The 12,900-nt window shown below is 37.8% G+C and overlaps 1 protein-coding gene across 1 annotated transcript in view; it reads right to left on the bottom strand.

The window, feature by feature from the left end:
• LOC126050439 (ras and Rab interactor 3-like) overlaps window positions 1–12,900 on the bottom strand; it is a 172,019-nt gene that overhangs the window by 79,226 nt on the left and 79,893 nt on the right. The window contains exons 13-17 of the mRNA XM_049828303.1: window positions 7,667–7,833; window positions 5,323–5,437; window positions 3,063–3,175; window positions 2,353–2,418; window positions 417–568 (exon numbers count right to left, since the gene is read on the bottom strand). Coding sequence (XP_049684260.1) covers window positions 417–568; window positions 2,353–2,418; window positions 3,063–3,175; window positions 5,323–5,437; window positions 7,667–7,833 — 613 coding nt within the window. The remainder of the gene's footprint in view (window positions 1–416; window positions 569–2,352; window positions 2,419–3,062; window positions 3,176–5,322; window positions 5,438–7,666; window positions 7,834–12,900) is intronic.

The following is a 12,900-nucleotide window of genomic DNA, read 5'->3' as shown; positions in this document are numbered from 1 at the left end:
AAGTTCTGAACTTGCCTCTTATTCTTCCATGGAAAATAAATATCAAAACCAAACAATAAAGATTTTTCTCCCATCCTCTTGCTAACCTTGGTGGTGGTGGTTGATTGTCTGCAAAAGGAGAATGAAAACCACAACAAAATGTCCCATAAATGGGTCATTTTAGAGTTCTGCATATGATCCACACAGCTTTATGACTGAGCAGCAATATCCAAAGAGGAGGGAAATGCTTTGGTTGCCTCGAGCTAGCACGTTAAAAGAAAGGTATGCTTTCCTTCCACACAGGTAAAAGTGCTTGTTAGCTGATGAAGCAGGAATGACACTCAAATTACTTATGGAAAGAAGGTAGAAATGTGAAATGCCTCCTGTCATTTACAGCACATGTAATCAGAAGAATTTCAGTCTCTCTCCTTGTGGTTTAAATTTCTTCTCGGCACATAGGGAAGTTGACAAAGGTGAAGACATTAAACTCTATCAATATAGAGAAACACAGGAAAACAGCATAAAGAAACAAGACGTAGATGCCTAATTTCCTGTCAAGTTTCCACTTATTTACATGGATTCCAAACACCTGCAAGCAAACAAAGTGTTAGTTAATTGAGCGCCAAAGGAGACTTTTGGAAACAACCATTATAAACTAAAAATTAGAGTCTTTTGAATTAGACATCCTGAACAAAGATAAAAATATATTCTCAGTATTTTATAGATCAAAAAAGCAACATATGCTTTTCTGATCAAGAAAAGGAATGTAAAAGCCCAAACTAAGAACTCAAACTCTGCCCTGACTCTCAGTTGTCCTATGACCCTTTTACAAAATATTAAATGAACCCATTTTAAGGTCCCTTCACAAGTTCTTTACGTAACTGAGAAACAGGCCCCTTGGTGCTCAGTTTCAGTCTGTGGTGCATTTTCAGTACACGGGGCATGTTCTAGTCAGGCAGCACCCTTTCACTGATTCAGTAAGAACTAAAGGCATGCACTGAACTAGATGATTGCCTCTCTCTCAAGTGCTCCCCTACAGATCCTTTATGTCCCTGTAGTACACCAGCACCTAATGTTCATTCTTTCAACAGCTTCAGAAGAGGTGCTTTCTTTGACGTTTGCTCAGCTCCAGAACTAAGGGGAGTTACAAGTTACAGATAGCAAAGCAATGAAGTCCTCACAAAGGCATTGGTTTTCAATGGTGTTGAGTGCCTCTGAATTATTATTTGTTTTGCTCAAAACTCTCCACTGAGTTTTGCTGGGAGGGTCTGTGTGGATCAGGGTATCCAGCAGAACAAATGAGACAATAATAGATGCTTCAAACTCAGGTCATATGGCTTCTGCTATGAAAAGACTCTTTTCAGAAAAGCATGAACAGCTAGTATAGTAACACATCTGCATAATCCTCCTTTTTTTTCCAGAGTACTGATTACCATGATTACCAATATGCACACAGCAACATCAGATACAAATGTCTACACATCTTTGTTGTTTCACAGGCAATGTGCAGTATGGCAGAATGGGGGATAAGAAAAGAAAAGAGTAGGCTCCCACAGCTTATATATCAGATGCATTAGGAAGTTAGTGGCAGAGTGAACAGCCCTGGTCATTCTATCACTTAAGTCATGCACAGGTGATGTGGAGTTTTCTAAGACCTATTCATGCAACAGTGTGAAATCTCCAGTGATGGTCCCCTTCTCCACAGAGCCTCCACAGGCATTCAGTAAAAGACGTTAGTATAAGTGGATATTTTTATACCTTTGGGATTTGATTCTTCCCACAGAGGGTTCCCTGGGAGTCAGCAGGATCAGACCTTAAGTACCAGCAAAATTGACTTTTGAAATAGAATTATTGTTTCACCTTAACAAATCATGTATTACAAGGGTAAGTGTCTTATGCTGAGTGACAGCATGTCTATTCAAAGTCCTGAGGTTCACGGTCCTCACCAACTAGTCTTCGTTAAGGGTTTTGGCTACAGCACTTAGTTAGTCCAGACTGGTTTTGGAAATCAGAGACAAGGGCAAAGGGTGATAAAGCATACCTGGGTCTTGTCCCAATATAAAGCAGAGACAGGCCTGGGGTATGCAGCAGGACACAGGAGCACAGAAGTATTATGGGATCCCACAATTTCAGCACTGCCACTGAAATCAGTGGGACCTACACGTATCCAGCATCTCTTGCACCAAATGTCAGACGTCAGTCCTCACTGAGGACAATGGTAGCTCTTCAACTCATGGTATTGCTAGGAGAATGATACTTTACAAGAATCAATGTTTTGGGGATAATAGCTATTTCCATTTTATCCTTCTGTAACATGTAAATACCTAGTAAGTATATTGCAATTGGAATACTTGGAGATACTCAAATACTTACAGTAAGTGCCACTGATCCTAGCAAAAGTGCAACTGAGTAGACCAGTCCTTTGCTGTTTATCTTAACCTGTGGGAATTAGACAGAGAAGAGATCTTTAAAATGCTCAGCATATAATTGTGATTTGGAGATCAGAAATCAATTTACTGATTTATGGTTCACCTTCTGTTTTGAATAATGGCTGACTTACACATTTTAAACTACACAAATCCATGACAGATTTATCATAATGAAGAACAGGAAGATTAAGGAATCAAAACAAATGTATAAGTAATTCCACCTCCATAAAAAAAAAATAAATCAGCATTTATAATGGATTTTATGTTAAAAGATCCTCAGGAGAGAGAGATAAGCTGTTATTCTCATTTTACAGACAAAAATACTAGGGTACAGGGAAACAGCCAGGTGTGCCTGAAGTTGTGTAGTGAGAAAATGAGTGAGCCACAAACAGCTATCCATGATGCTATTTTTCTGCTATACAGTATAATGTACTCCAGTTGACAAATTGGGAATTAATTGTGGCTTGTGGAAGAAGAATTGCTTCCTTAACTCCTGGTTCCTTGGCAAAGAAATAACAACTTATTTAGCAACCAATAACATGCTCAGCAGGTTGTTGTTTTTTTTTTTTTTAATTTTATTTGCATGCTTTCTTTTTATGATTTTTTTTTAAATAGACAAAAAGAACTAATTAAAGATTAGCCAAGTATACATACAATTGATCCATAATCAATCGCCATGGTCTGCAAACCCCATGGAACGCCAAGGCCCACCAGAATGTCAAAGACATTGCTCCCTATTGTGTTGGATACTGCCATGTCACCGAGGCCTGCAGAGGAAAAAAACCAACAACTTTTGGGTAAAAACAAAGTATAGGACCATTACTCTGTGTACTAGAGGAAACTAAAGGGGAATGATCTGCATTGATCCAAGCCCTCTTGGCCTGGCCAGAGTATCTGAGGTAGGGAGACAATTTCTATAATCTTTGCATGACTTCTAAAAGAAGTGTGCAAAAACTGGTCATTCCAACTACATCTTCCTTGTGTCTTGGAGAGCCTTTACTGGGTGTGTGACATCCATTCAGCATCTGAGTTCCATGCCAATTAAAAAAACAAGTCTTGTTCTAGGTAGCCTGCAGCCACAAATAACCTGGAGATTATGTACTGGATTTAGTATGTGGAGATGTGGCCCTTATCTCATGTGAAAGAAAAGTGATTCTGAAAAGAACCCAACCAGATAGGTGGTAGTCAAAGACATTAAGCACTTCTGTGGGGCTTAATCAGCAATGATTTCACTTCAGGAACAATAAAATGCTACAGGGGAGGAAAAAAGAGTGAATAGTGGTAAAGTCCCAAGGCATTACTCGAAATCTACTCCTAATGCTCATCACTGGTTGGCATCTCATTCTGCATCAGTGTCAATGGATGTGAAGAAGGCAGAATACTTCTCTGCCTCTGCTAATTTCCCTTAGGCACTGGCCTAACTATTGAATCACTTCCACAAACTGAATATTGGAAAGGAAGAGGAACTGTGACGTAAATGGGACATGTCCCACAAATACTTTGAGTACACAGAGTGGAGACAGACACTACCACATCATAAGTACAGTATCTCCTTTCAGGAAGCCACTGAGAGAAAGATTATGCTTTGGAACCATATTATGGTAGTGACCATCTCTACTTTTTAGATACTTGCCTGCAATCTGTCAGTAAAAACCTGAAATCCAAGTTAGTGCAAAGTCCCTGTATTGTCTTTGAGAGAATGGGGCTGCTTTTTGCCAAGCTAGTGCTTACCTTCACTTCCAGAGGAAACAATCCCTAAAGTAGTTTTGCCTAATACTAAAGAAGAACTAATCTAAAGAAGCGGTCTGTTCATTTAAAAATGTAGCAAGTTTTCCTTCTGTTCTTGCAGAAATCTGTTCACTTTAATACTATGTATGGAAAACTAATTTAGTGGGAAGGTGCTTCCATAAGAATCCTGAATACTTTTTTGTACTATTTTTTGTGAGAATTTCCAGGACACAACAAATAATACAACCTGGAAAATGAAATATTTTAAATATATAATTCTTTTTGATCAACTAACATTTAACAGCACTACTCCTATCTCAAACTACAAAGGTGGGGCTTTTGAGTACTTAATTTATCACTTCAGAACCCTTGTTGTTTGCCCAATGATGTGTGCTGGAGATCTCATTATCTGGAAAAAAAAGATTATGGGAATTGGAACAGTGGAAAAGAATACAATTAGGACCTTTTCTTATTCTACTGCAGTATAGGAGATCACACTGTCAGGTTTAATGTTTTTCAACAACAGGAAAGGATGTGGCTACAGGTACCTCTCAAGTAACAAAAAAAATGTAAAGAACTTCAATCAAAACTTAAAGATATGTGAGAAAGCCTTTGACAATTTCAGTTGGAAAACTTATGAGGACATAGCTGACATTTATCTAAAACCATTTCCAGTGCAGCTATTCATATGTGCCAATGGGAAAGAGGTCTGCATTGGATGAGTAGTAAGCCTGGAGCAACATCACTTCTGCCAGATTCTCTTAAACCACTTCACTTCCCTGGGTTTTAGAGGTCTTCTAGAAAACAGTACAAGTTTTACAGGGACAAGTGCGGGTCAGCATACATTCTTCGATGTAGTTTTTGATAGCTGATATTCCAGTTTTGTCTACTACTTTTATCTTTTTACCCTGACTGATACATACCATGCATGGGATTTCTGAGTGTTGAATGACCTTCTAGAATGCTAGGGCGTGCCAAGTCCCATTAAGAAAAAGATAACAGGACAGAGATTATTTATTTGGTTCACAATAATTAGCGCAGTGTTTTGGCTTTTAACAAGGCCCTGAAACAGTAAAAATAAAAGAAAAAAAAAGAATAAAATTGCACTGAGAATTTGCATGTATGGTGGAAACAACTCACAGAGCACGTATGTAAGAATGCAGTTATGTTTCAGCAGACACAGTACCTTGTCTTGCTACTATTAAGCTGGCCATGCAGTCTGGGACACTTGTTCCTGCAGCTAGGAAAGTAATGCCCATGATAACATCTGGTATCCCAAGGGTGTATCCAATCACAGTCACCTGAACAGTGAGGAAAATAGATTAACCTATCATATTGAGGAAGTCTCTTCATTCCAGTACAGTCGTGGCATACTCTTAACTTTGATTTCTAGTGTGGACTCTAACAGGATTAGACTCAGGATATTTATCCATTTCTGCAAGTTAAATAATTGTGGAATAACCAGCCTAAAACCAACCCTGTAAAAGGAAAAGTACTTTCAGTCATATTATTCAACATTTTAAGAGCAAACAAAAAGCTCCATTTTCTGTACTTCTAACAGGACGTACTGATCTTTTAAGGAGGAGCACGAATATAATCCAACCTGTGGTGGTTTTTTTTTTTTCCATTTCCAAGAATGGCAAGATTCTCACTGGTTCTACTCTCAGAAGGACTGCAACCAATTCATATTGTGATATAGGAGCAGAGATATAAAGAACTTATTTTATCCCAACACATGAAGAAGGAACCAGTTTCTTGCATGACTTCTGATACAATCCCAAAGTGAACAAGTCTGGTTATGTTGTCCCCTGAGAGTCCAGACGCAGCTTTAAAAGAGCTTAGGCAATGGCTGAAGCTTGTAGCAGAGCTCTTGGAAAGGACAGGGAACTGTATTTAGCTGGAACATCCAAAGAAGGCTGAAAAAGTATCAAGAGAAAAGGCTGAACAGGCAACTGAAAAGGAAATAGCCTTGTGAGAGTGAGAAAACCGAATCAGGGACAGGCAGCTGCTTCCATGCTGAGACTGCTAAGGGTGGAAGTCTTTAAGGCTCTGTGTTGTTTTCTTGAAATAGTTTGCCAGTCTCTTACATGAGAAAAACTGGCCCCTTCACCAAAGAAAAGGTGTATTTGAGGAACCCACTCACAAACCTTATTCTGAGGGGCAAGCTGTGACTCAGAAATAGGAGTGGGCATGATTCTCCTGCTGCAAGTGGTAACAGGGTATTCAGATCTGGCTGCCTCTTAAAACAAGCTGTGTTGCAGCCTTCATGAGCACATCTCTCCTTTGTGAAGGGGATATCTACAAACGGCACCAAGGTACAGAGCATGGCCTTGCAGAGGACATATGGTATGAAATTAATCTGTGGCTTTGGCACCATTATGCCAGGCAGAATGAATGGCTGGCATATGAGTTTCTCTAACAGTCTACATTAAGAAGAGAGAGGATTACTTTACAATACAAAACTTACATAGAAAGTTGCAAAAAATGTACGGAAAACACAATCTTCCATGAGAGGAAACATAAATATAAAGCATTTTGCAAATGCCAATGCCTGACAGGAAGGTAGAGATGTTCTCCATGCAAAAAAGATTTTGCAGGTAAGAAGCTCATGAACAAAAACTCTTCCATATGCACGACTAGAAGAGTGTATGTGTATATATATATATATGACTATGACTGTATATATGTGAGACTATAAATTCCAATATGAAAACAGCTGAAGGTTTCTTCACTATATTTTCCTTTAAAAGGAAAAACGGGCATATAAATTCTTCAGCAGCATATCCTATCAATCTTACGGTAATAGGTATATACAACTTTTTGGTTTTCCATCTTTAAATGTAGAAAAAGGTAACTTTCTATACTTCCAATGTATGGCTAATTTTTCCACCACAAAGTATTTGAGGAGCTTTCCTATTCATGCTGCTGCTTTGACTGAAAACATAAACTTGAGAAACTGAAAGAGGGTAAGAAAGAAAAAATAGGAACTTATTCAAATCTTCAAATAAGCATGCTCCTGAATTGACAACAATTTACAGATCTACACCTGATAACACTGCTTCTCACAGATCTAAGGCAAATGGAAACATCGGCAATCATAATACTCTTCACTAAGAAGGATTTTCTTGCATTATTCCGTCCACTCCAGGTGTTTTACACCACTTCTGAGTCATCCATCTGCCTTTTATGTGTGTTTCAGTATCAGAACCTGCAGCCAAATTTCTAAAGGTGTCTCAGCTCCTGAGAGTTAAACATTTTCATTTAAACTCCCTTTTACTAGTAGGATGTGGAGGTCCACATTCTCTTGAAAATCAAGCTGGTACCTTTCTGTATTGTATTGGGCCCTATACAGTAAAGGCCCAATTACTTGTGCAGAAAAGAGCAGCAGAAAGCTAGAATTGTAATAATTAGAACATGAGCTGAAAAGACTGCACTACAATTACGTGCCTTTAAAAAATACACAAAATACCTATTATCTATGTTGAGAGGCACATTTCACTCAGTATGGAAGTCCTGCTACATGCACTTACCATCCACACCATGAAGTAGGAGAACAAGGCAATCCAGAGAGTGGATAAGACGAATGTCACCATAAAGCACCTCTCCCAGCGTGGTTTGCTGCAGTTTGGAATGGTGCAAAAGAGCACGAATATCAATGGCCATGTCAAAATCCATTTAATTTTGTTCATTTTTCCATCTGCAGGACAAAGAAAGGAAAGAACCAGTTTAGCTTTCCCATCACTATCCCAGGCCCAGTTACACCTCTTTGAACAGATGATCCCAGAAGATCTCAGAAGAATGTTTACAACTGTGCACGTCAGCTCATTTTCCAGTGTACCTTTCATCTATACTTAGTCCCGTCACTCTCAGCCAAGTTCTAGAGCCTAACAGTTAAGCCTGCCAAGGTCTATTTAATCCATGAGAAAACTACAATGATTTAAAAGCATGGCTGATTTTAAAACCAAAATTAACAGACAGGTTTGTTGCTCTTTCAAATACCTGTATTACTATTAATCCAAAATTAAAAAAAAAACAACCAAAACCAAACAACCAAAAAACCCGCCCCCCTCACTTTTAAAAAAGGAAGATGGAAATCTTTGTAGTGAAAATAACCTGTACCTTTTGTGCAGCAACAGAAAATATTTTCACAGAAAACAGAAGCACAGACCCAGCCTATGAACATGACAAACTTGTTTCACATGCCTCACTGTGGTCACTTGGGCAGAACTTTAAACTGGTATGTAGGAAATCTAGACTTGTTAACTCTCTCCAACTGCATACAGTACCACCTTGAGATGCTTTCTTACCCTCCATAAAAGGAAACTGAAGATACTGACTTCCCTCACACAGCTCTCCAAAATCAACTGGCAAGAAATACGAGAGAACTGTCATTACTGAAGACAAGTACAGACCTTGTCATTTTTAAAAAATGTAAAGTATTGTAAATATGCACATAAATATCAATACATAAAGGAGAATTATTTTATAATTGGGTCATAAATAAATGGGGCACTTATATGAGGTATCCTGCAAATAGGATAATAAATTTGCTTATCAGGCTAAACAAAAGTATCGCAGCCAACAGCATGGTGGTTTTTGTTTGGGTTTTCTTTACATTGTTTTAGAATTATGCTATTAAGGATTTCCATCATTAACTGATAAAGATATGCATGAGATCTAATAAAATATGCCATTTTGAATAAAACAGCTGATCGCATTGAAAAATATCAGATACATCTCCCAGTGAAGTTATTTAGCTAAATTATAAAGGGCAGGTAATAATCAGTGAAAACTCCTATCAATTTCACCAGGAATTTTCTTTCAGCAGAGACATTGGGATTTAGGATTTGTCTAATGGGAGTTTTTGTCAGCGGATTTAATTACATTGAAATCTGTCCTCTGGACCACTGTGCACCAGATGAAATGAAATTAAACATTTAAAAATTAATAATACTTTTGTAATTTATGAGGCTGCTTCCTAGTTTAATTCAACTTGGTGAGACCAAATCCAAGTCTTTATTCATTTACTTCACTAAATTGTCTTGCTCAAGTTATGAATCAGCTCCTTAACTTGAGATTTCCTTGTGAATTCTGAGATGCCATCAACCCACCAGGAAATCTAAGACTAGCTTTGCTTTTTATTCCCATTTAGCTTGTGGCTGTGGAACTTCTAACACATAAAACTACTGAAGTCTCCTAGGGTCAATTCTAATTCTAGAACTTTACATGTCACTGGGGATCTACTACAGATTTTACAGAAAAGTTCTTTTTCCCTCTGGCTACATATACTGCTATACAGATTTTTAAAACAGTTATCTTTTATCTGTTCTATCCAGAAAATAACACTTAGCTCACATCTCACTTTAATTCTGTTAACAAGGCTGTAAATACCCTATGGTAATTTATACATCCTCCTGTTTAATTGGTTACAGTTTAGATCATTAAAAGACTCCTGCTAGTTAATTTGTACTCTTTATCTACCCAAGTTGCTAAGCTTGGTTCATAGTCAAACAAGTCAGCATGGCCTAGGCCAGTAATTTCCTCAGTGCGTAATTCTAAATGCATGGTGAGTGGGTGACTGTTTGACAGGAGAAAATTATGGATCCAATTCTGATCTGATGTGGGTGTAATCTGACTGACTTCAGTGCTGCTACACACAGGAGATTCAGTCCCATTTCTCTTTTCAATAACGTGAATAAAAGAAACAAAATTGCCTGGAGAACAAATAGAGAATAAATAGATGCACTCAGCCTCTGCTGGGGAATATGTACCTTGTCAAGGATCCTGTCTAGTGCCCTGAATTACTTAAACAAATGCTTAACTGTGAGAATTCACAGTGTCTTACCACTGGCATTGCTATGCTTGCTCAGTTCGAGAAAAAACAAAGCATTAGTGGAAGAGGACTTGCCTTTCCCTTATCTCGGCTCAGTTTGAATGGATGTGTGTCAGATTAAAATTCCTGGCTCTATTAGTGGTGATGCTTTCACACCATGTCATGAGTCAGAACTGGTTTTTACAGCTAGATGGTTTGTGGAAGTGACATTTGCATTCATTACATGGCAACCAGGCTTGAGAGTTTCGGAACAACAACTACATGTAATTTGGGGTTTTGCTGGGTTAATAGAGAAGCTGACTGGCCATTTGCAGTTAGCCTGGAATAGTTCTGAACCACCATGGCCAAAGCAGCCTACTTGACACACTTTACATTGGCTTCTCTTTTGTGTCAGGGTTTGCTAGCTTTTACAAACTTTTTTGTAAAGCCTTAAGTATATCTGGCCTCAGTTCTGCCCCAAGCCGTTTTCTTCAGCTCCTACTACGCTAGGTCATGGAACTTGTGTGGCACCCAGTGCTAAAGAAGTCTACTCTTATGCTGTAACTTGGTAGTTTTGTAAGAATTTAGTAAGTTTAGCAGCAACCTCAATAAAGTAAGACTTCATTTCCTCAGGAAATCAACGACTTCATTCATTTCACCTGGCTTAGATGATTGCACAAACAATATACAGCCTGAATTTATTTTTTTTTTTAATTTATTTTGGAATTACTTCTTGTCCTGCTCTGTTGTTTTTTTTCTGACCACCCACTCTAAAATAATCATTAAAATGATTTAGTAATATATTTGTTAAATTGGGGTATGCTTTTAGTTCATGATAAATTGTTTTATGATTGTTGCTTAGTTCCCCAGTACATCTGCAAGAAAGAAAATTATCACCCTCATTAAGGCTATTATTCAATACATAGCTGTTCTGCAAAACCAGACAAACAGTCCCATTACAAGACTTTAGCTCAGTTGTTTTAATAGAAGTACTGGCCACTCCTCTGAGCCCTGGGACTGAAGGCTCCTGCAGCAACACACATAGCTGAGAAAAGGTGTATTTTGTTTGTTACCCCCCCCCCCCCCCCCCCCCAAGAATAATGAAAGAATATTGGTTTATTACAGAAAGCAACACTGGTCTATATTCTGTTCACTTGACGCTGCTGTAAAACAGAAAGATGAGGGTTTTGCATGAAGTTGTTTTTCCTAATTTATATATGCATTTTTCTGTTTTTCCAGATATTTGGAAGCCAAGCACGCCAAGTATTTCAGAGAGGTATCATTACAGAAGAGCCTGATTACAATGTTTCTGAAAATGAAGTGGCAGCCCTACAACAAAGAGCCCTTTGCTAATTTTCAATACATTTCTGGGCTTGTCATCTTTCCGGATGTTATGCTCACAATAATTACTTTTACATACGATAGTGTCCTGGTGAACAAAGTCAACAACACACATCACAGCACTGAGAGGAAATGAATATTTCCTTAAGGCACTAAAGAAAGTGCCTTTTACAGGAAAAATACTGTCCTACTTGCAACATTCACACAGAGTTGAGAGGAGCTTAGTACGAAAGTGTGAAACTACATTTGTTTTCAGTCAGATCAGGAGTGTACCCTTGAAGTAAATCTCCTGATTGTCCTAATTTACTGTATTTTGTTTGCAATTTACTGTATTTTAGTTTGCAACACAGAGCAGTCTTGCATCACACCAATGAGATTCCTTTGGTATAGAGCCAAACCAGAGGCACAAACTTAAAAGCGCTCCAAATAATAATGGGCATTTAGTCCATGGGATCAAGTTAAAGCTAGTCTGAAACAGAACTTCCAAACGCATATAGTGCAGACAGCCTACATGTCCTAGTCAATAAGCTGCACAGATAACACTTTTTTTGAGTTTAGACAGACTGGAGTCTGCAACTACACTGTCAGGAGTCAGATCTAAGTGAGTGTAGTTAGTTGAATTTGATAGCTTTTCCACTTAGTCTTCCCTTTAAAAGTGTGGTAGTCAAGCATAGACCACTGCTCCACACATTAGCTACTTTAGAACACGCCTAAACTTTCACTTGTGAAAAAATTATCTCCTTACACAAAGCAATTAGTAGCTGACTGATCTAAAAAAATTATAACATCCCTGAAAAGCATGAATCTAATTGGCATACAGGATTTTCATAACTGTATTTTTAGGAATTTGTATAGATCTCCAATTTAAGGTAACTTGAAAAATGGAAAAGGTTTTCTCTAATTTAAGTCTATCTGTAAAATGAGAAAGACTTCCTGGAGTTTACTAGGGATTTCTCTTTTTCTGTTTTTTTTTTTTTTTTTTTTTTTTCTTTTGACAATAGTAAACTTAGAAGAAAAATAAGACCTGTTCAGGCTGGCCTAGGAAGATTATTCCTGCAGATGTTTTTGGTGCTCCACTTCATCATTTTTAAATTACTTTTAAATCTTTTTAAATCTACTATTTTTCACTTAAAAAGAAAAAAGCCCAACTGTTTTTCCCCACATAAAAAGTGATTTTTAAATCACCTGTCCCCTTGGTCCTAATTAGGCTTTATATTCACAAAAATGTATTTACACATATCATTACCAATATTAATTCAAATCTTGACCTGAAAATGTGTACAGTAACATACATACTGGGAGCTTTGTAATAATACACACAGCAAGTAAAATTCTGCTAGAAAGTGCCGTTGTTCATCAGACTTGAGACCGACTGTAAAACTTTACTACATGTAAATTAGCCAATCTGAAAGCCTAATTCATTTCTGAGCATGTACAGTATCCAAAACACAAGGGAGGAATGTAAATTGTTATTCCAAGTACGGGACTCAGCATAGAAACAACTCAAATAAATATAACAAACTAGATCCATTGTGAATTTTCCATCAGAATGATTTTCCACTGAAAAATGCCTTTGCTGCAAAATAAAAACTTTCTGAGAAAATGGTTTTC

This window comes from Accipiter gentilis, chromosome 25, assembly GCF_929443795.1.
Source record: "Accipiter gentilis chromosome 25, bAccGen1.1, whole genome shotgun sequence".
NCBI lineage: Eukaryota > Metazoa > Chordata > Aves > Accipitriformes > Accipitridae > Astur > Astur gentilis.
Note: the sequence above shows the minus strand (reverse complement) of the source record. Positions and strands in the feature narration are given on the sequence as shown.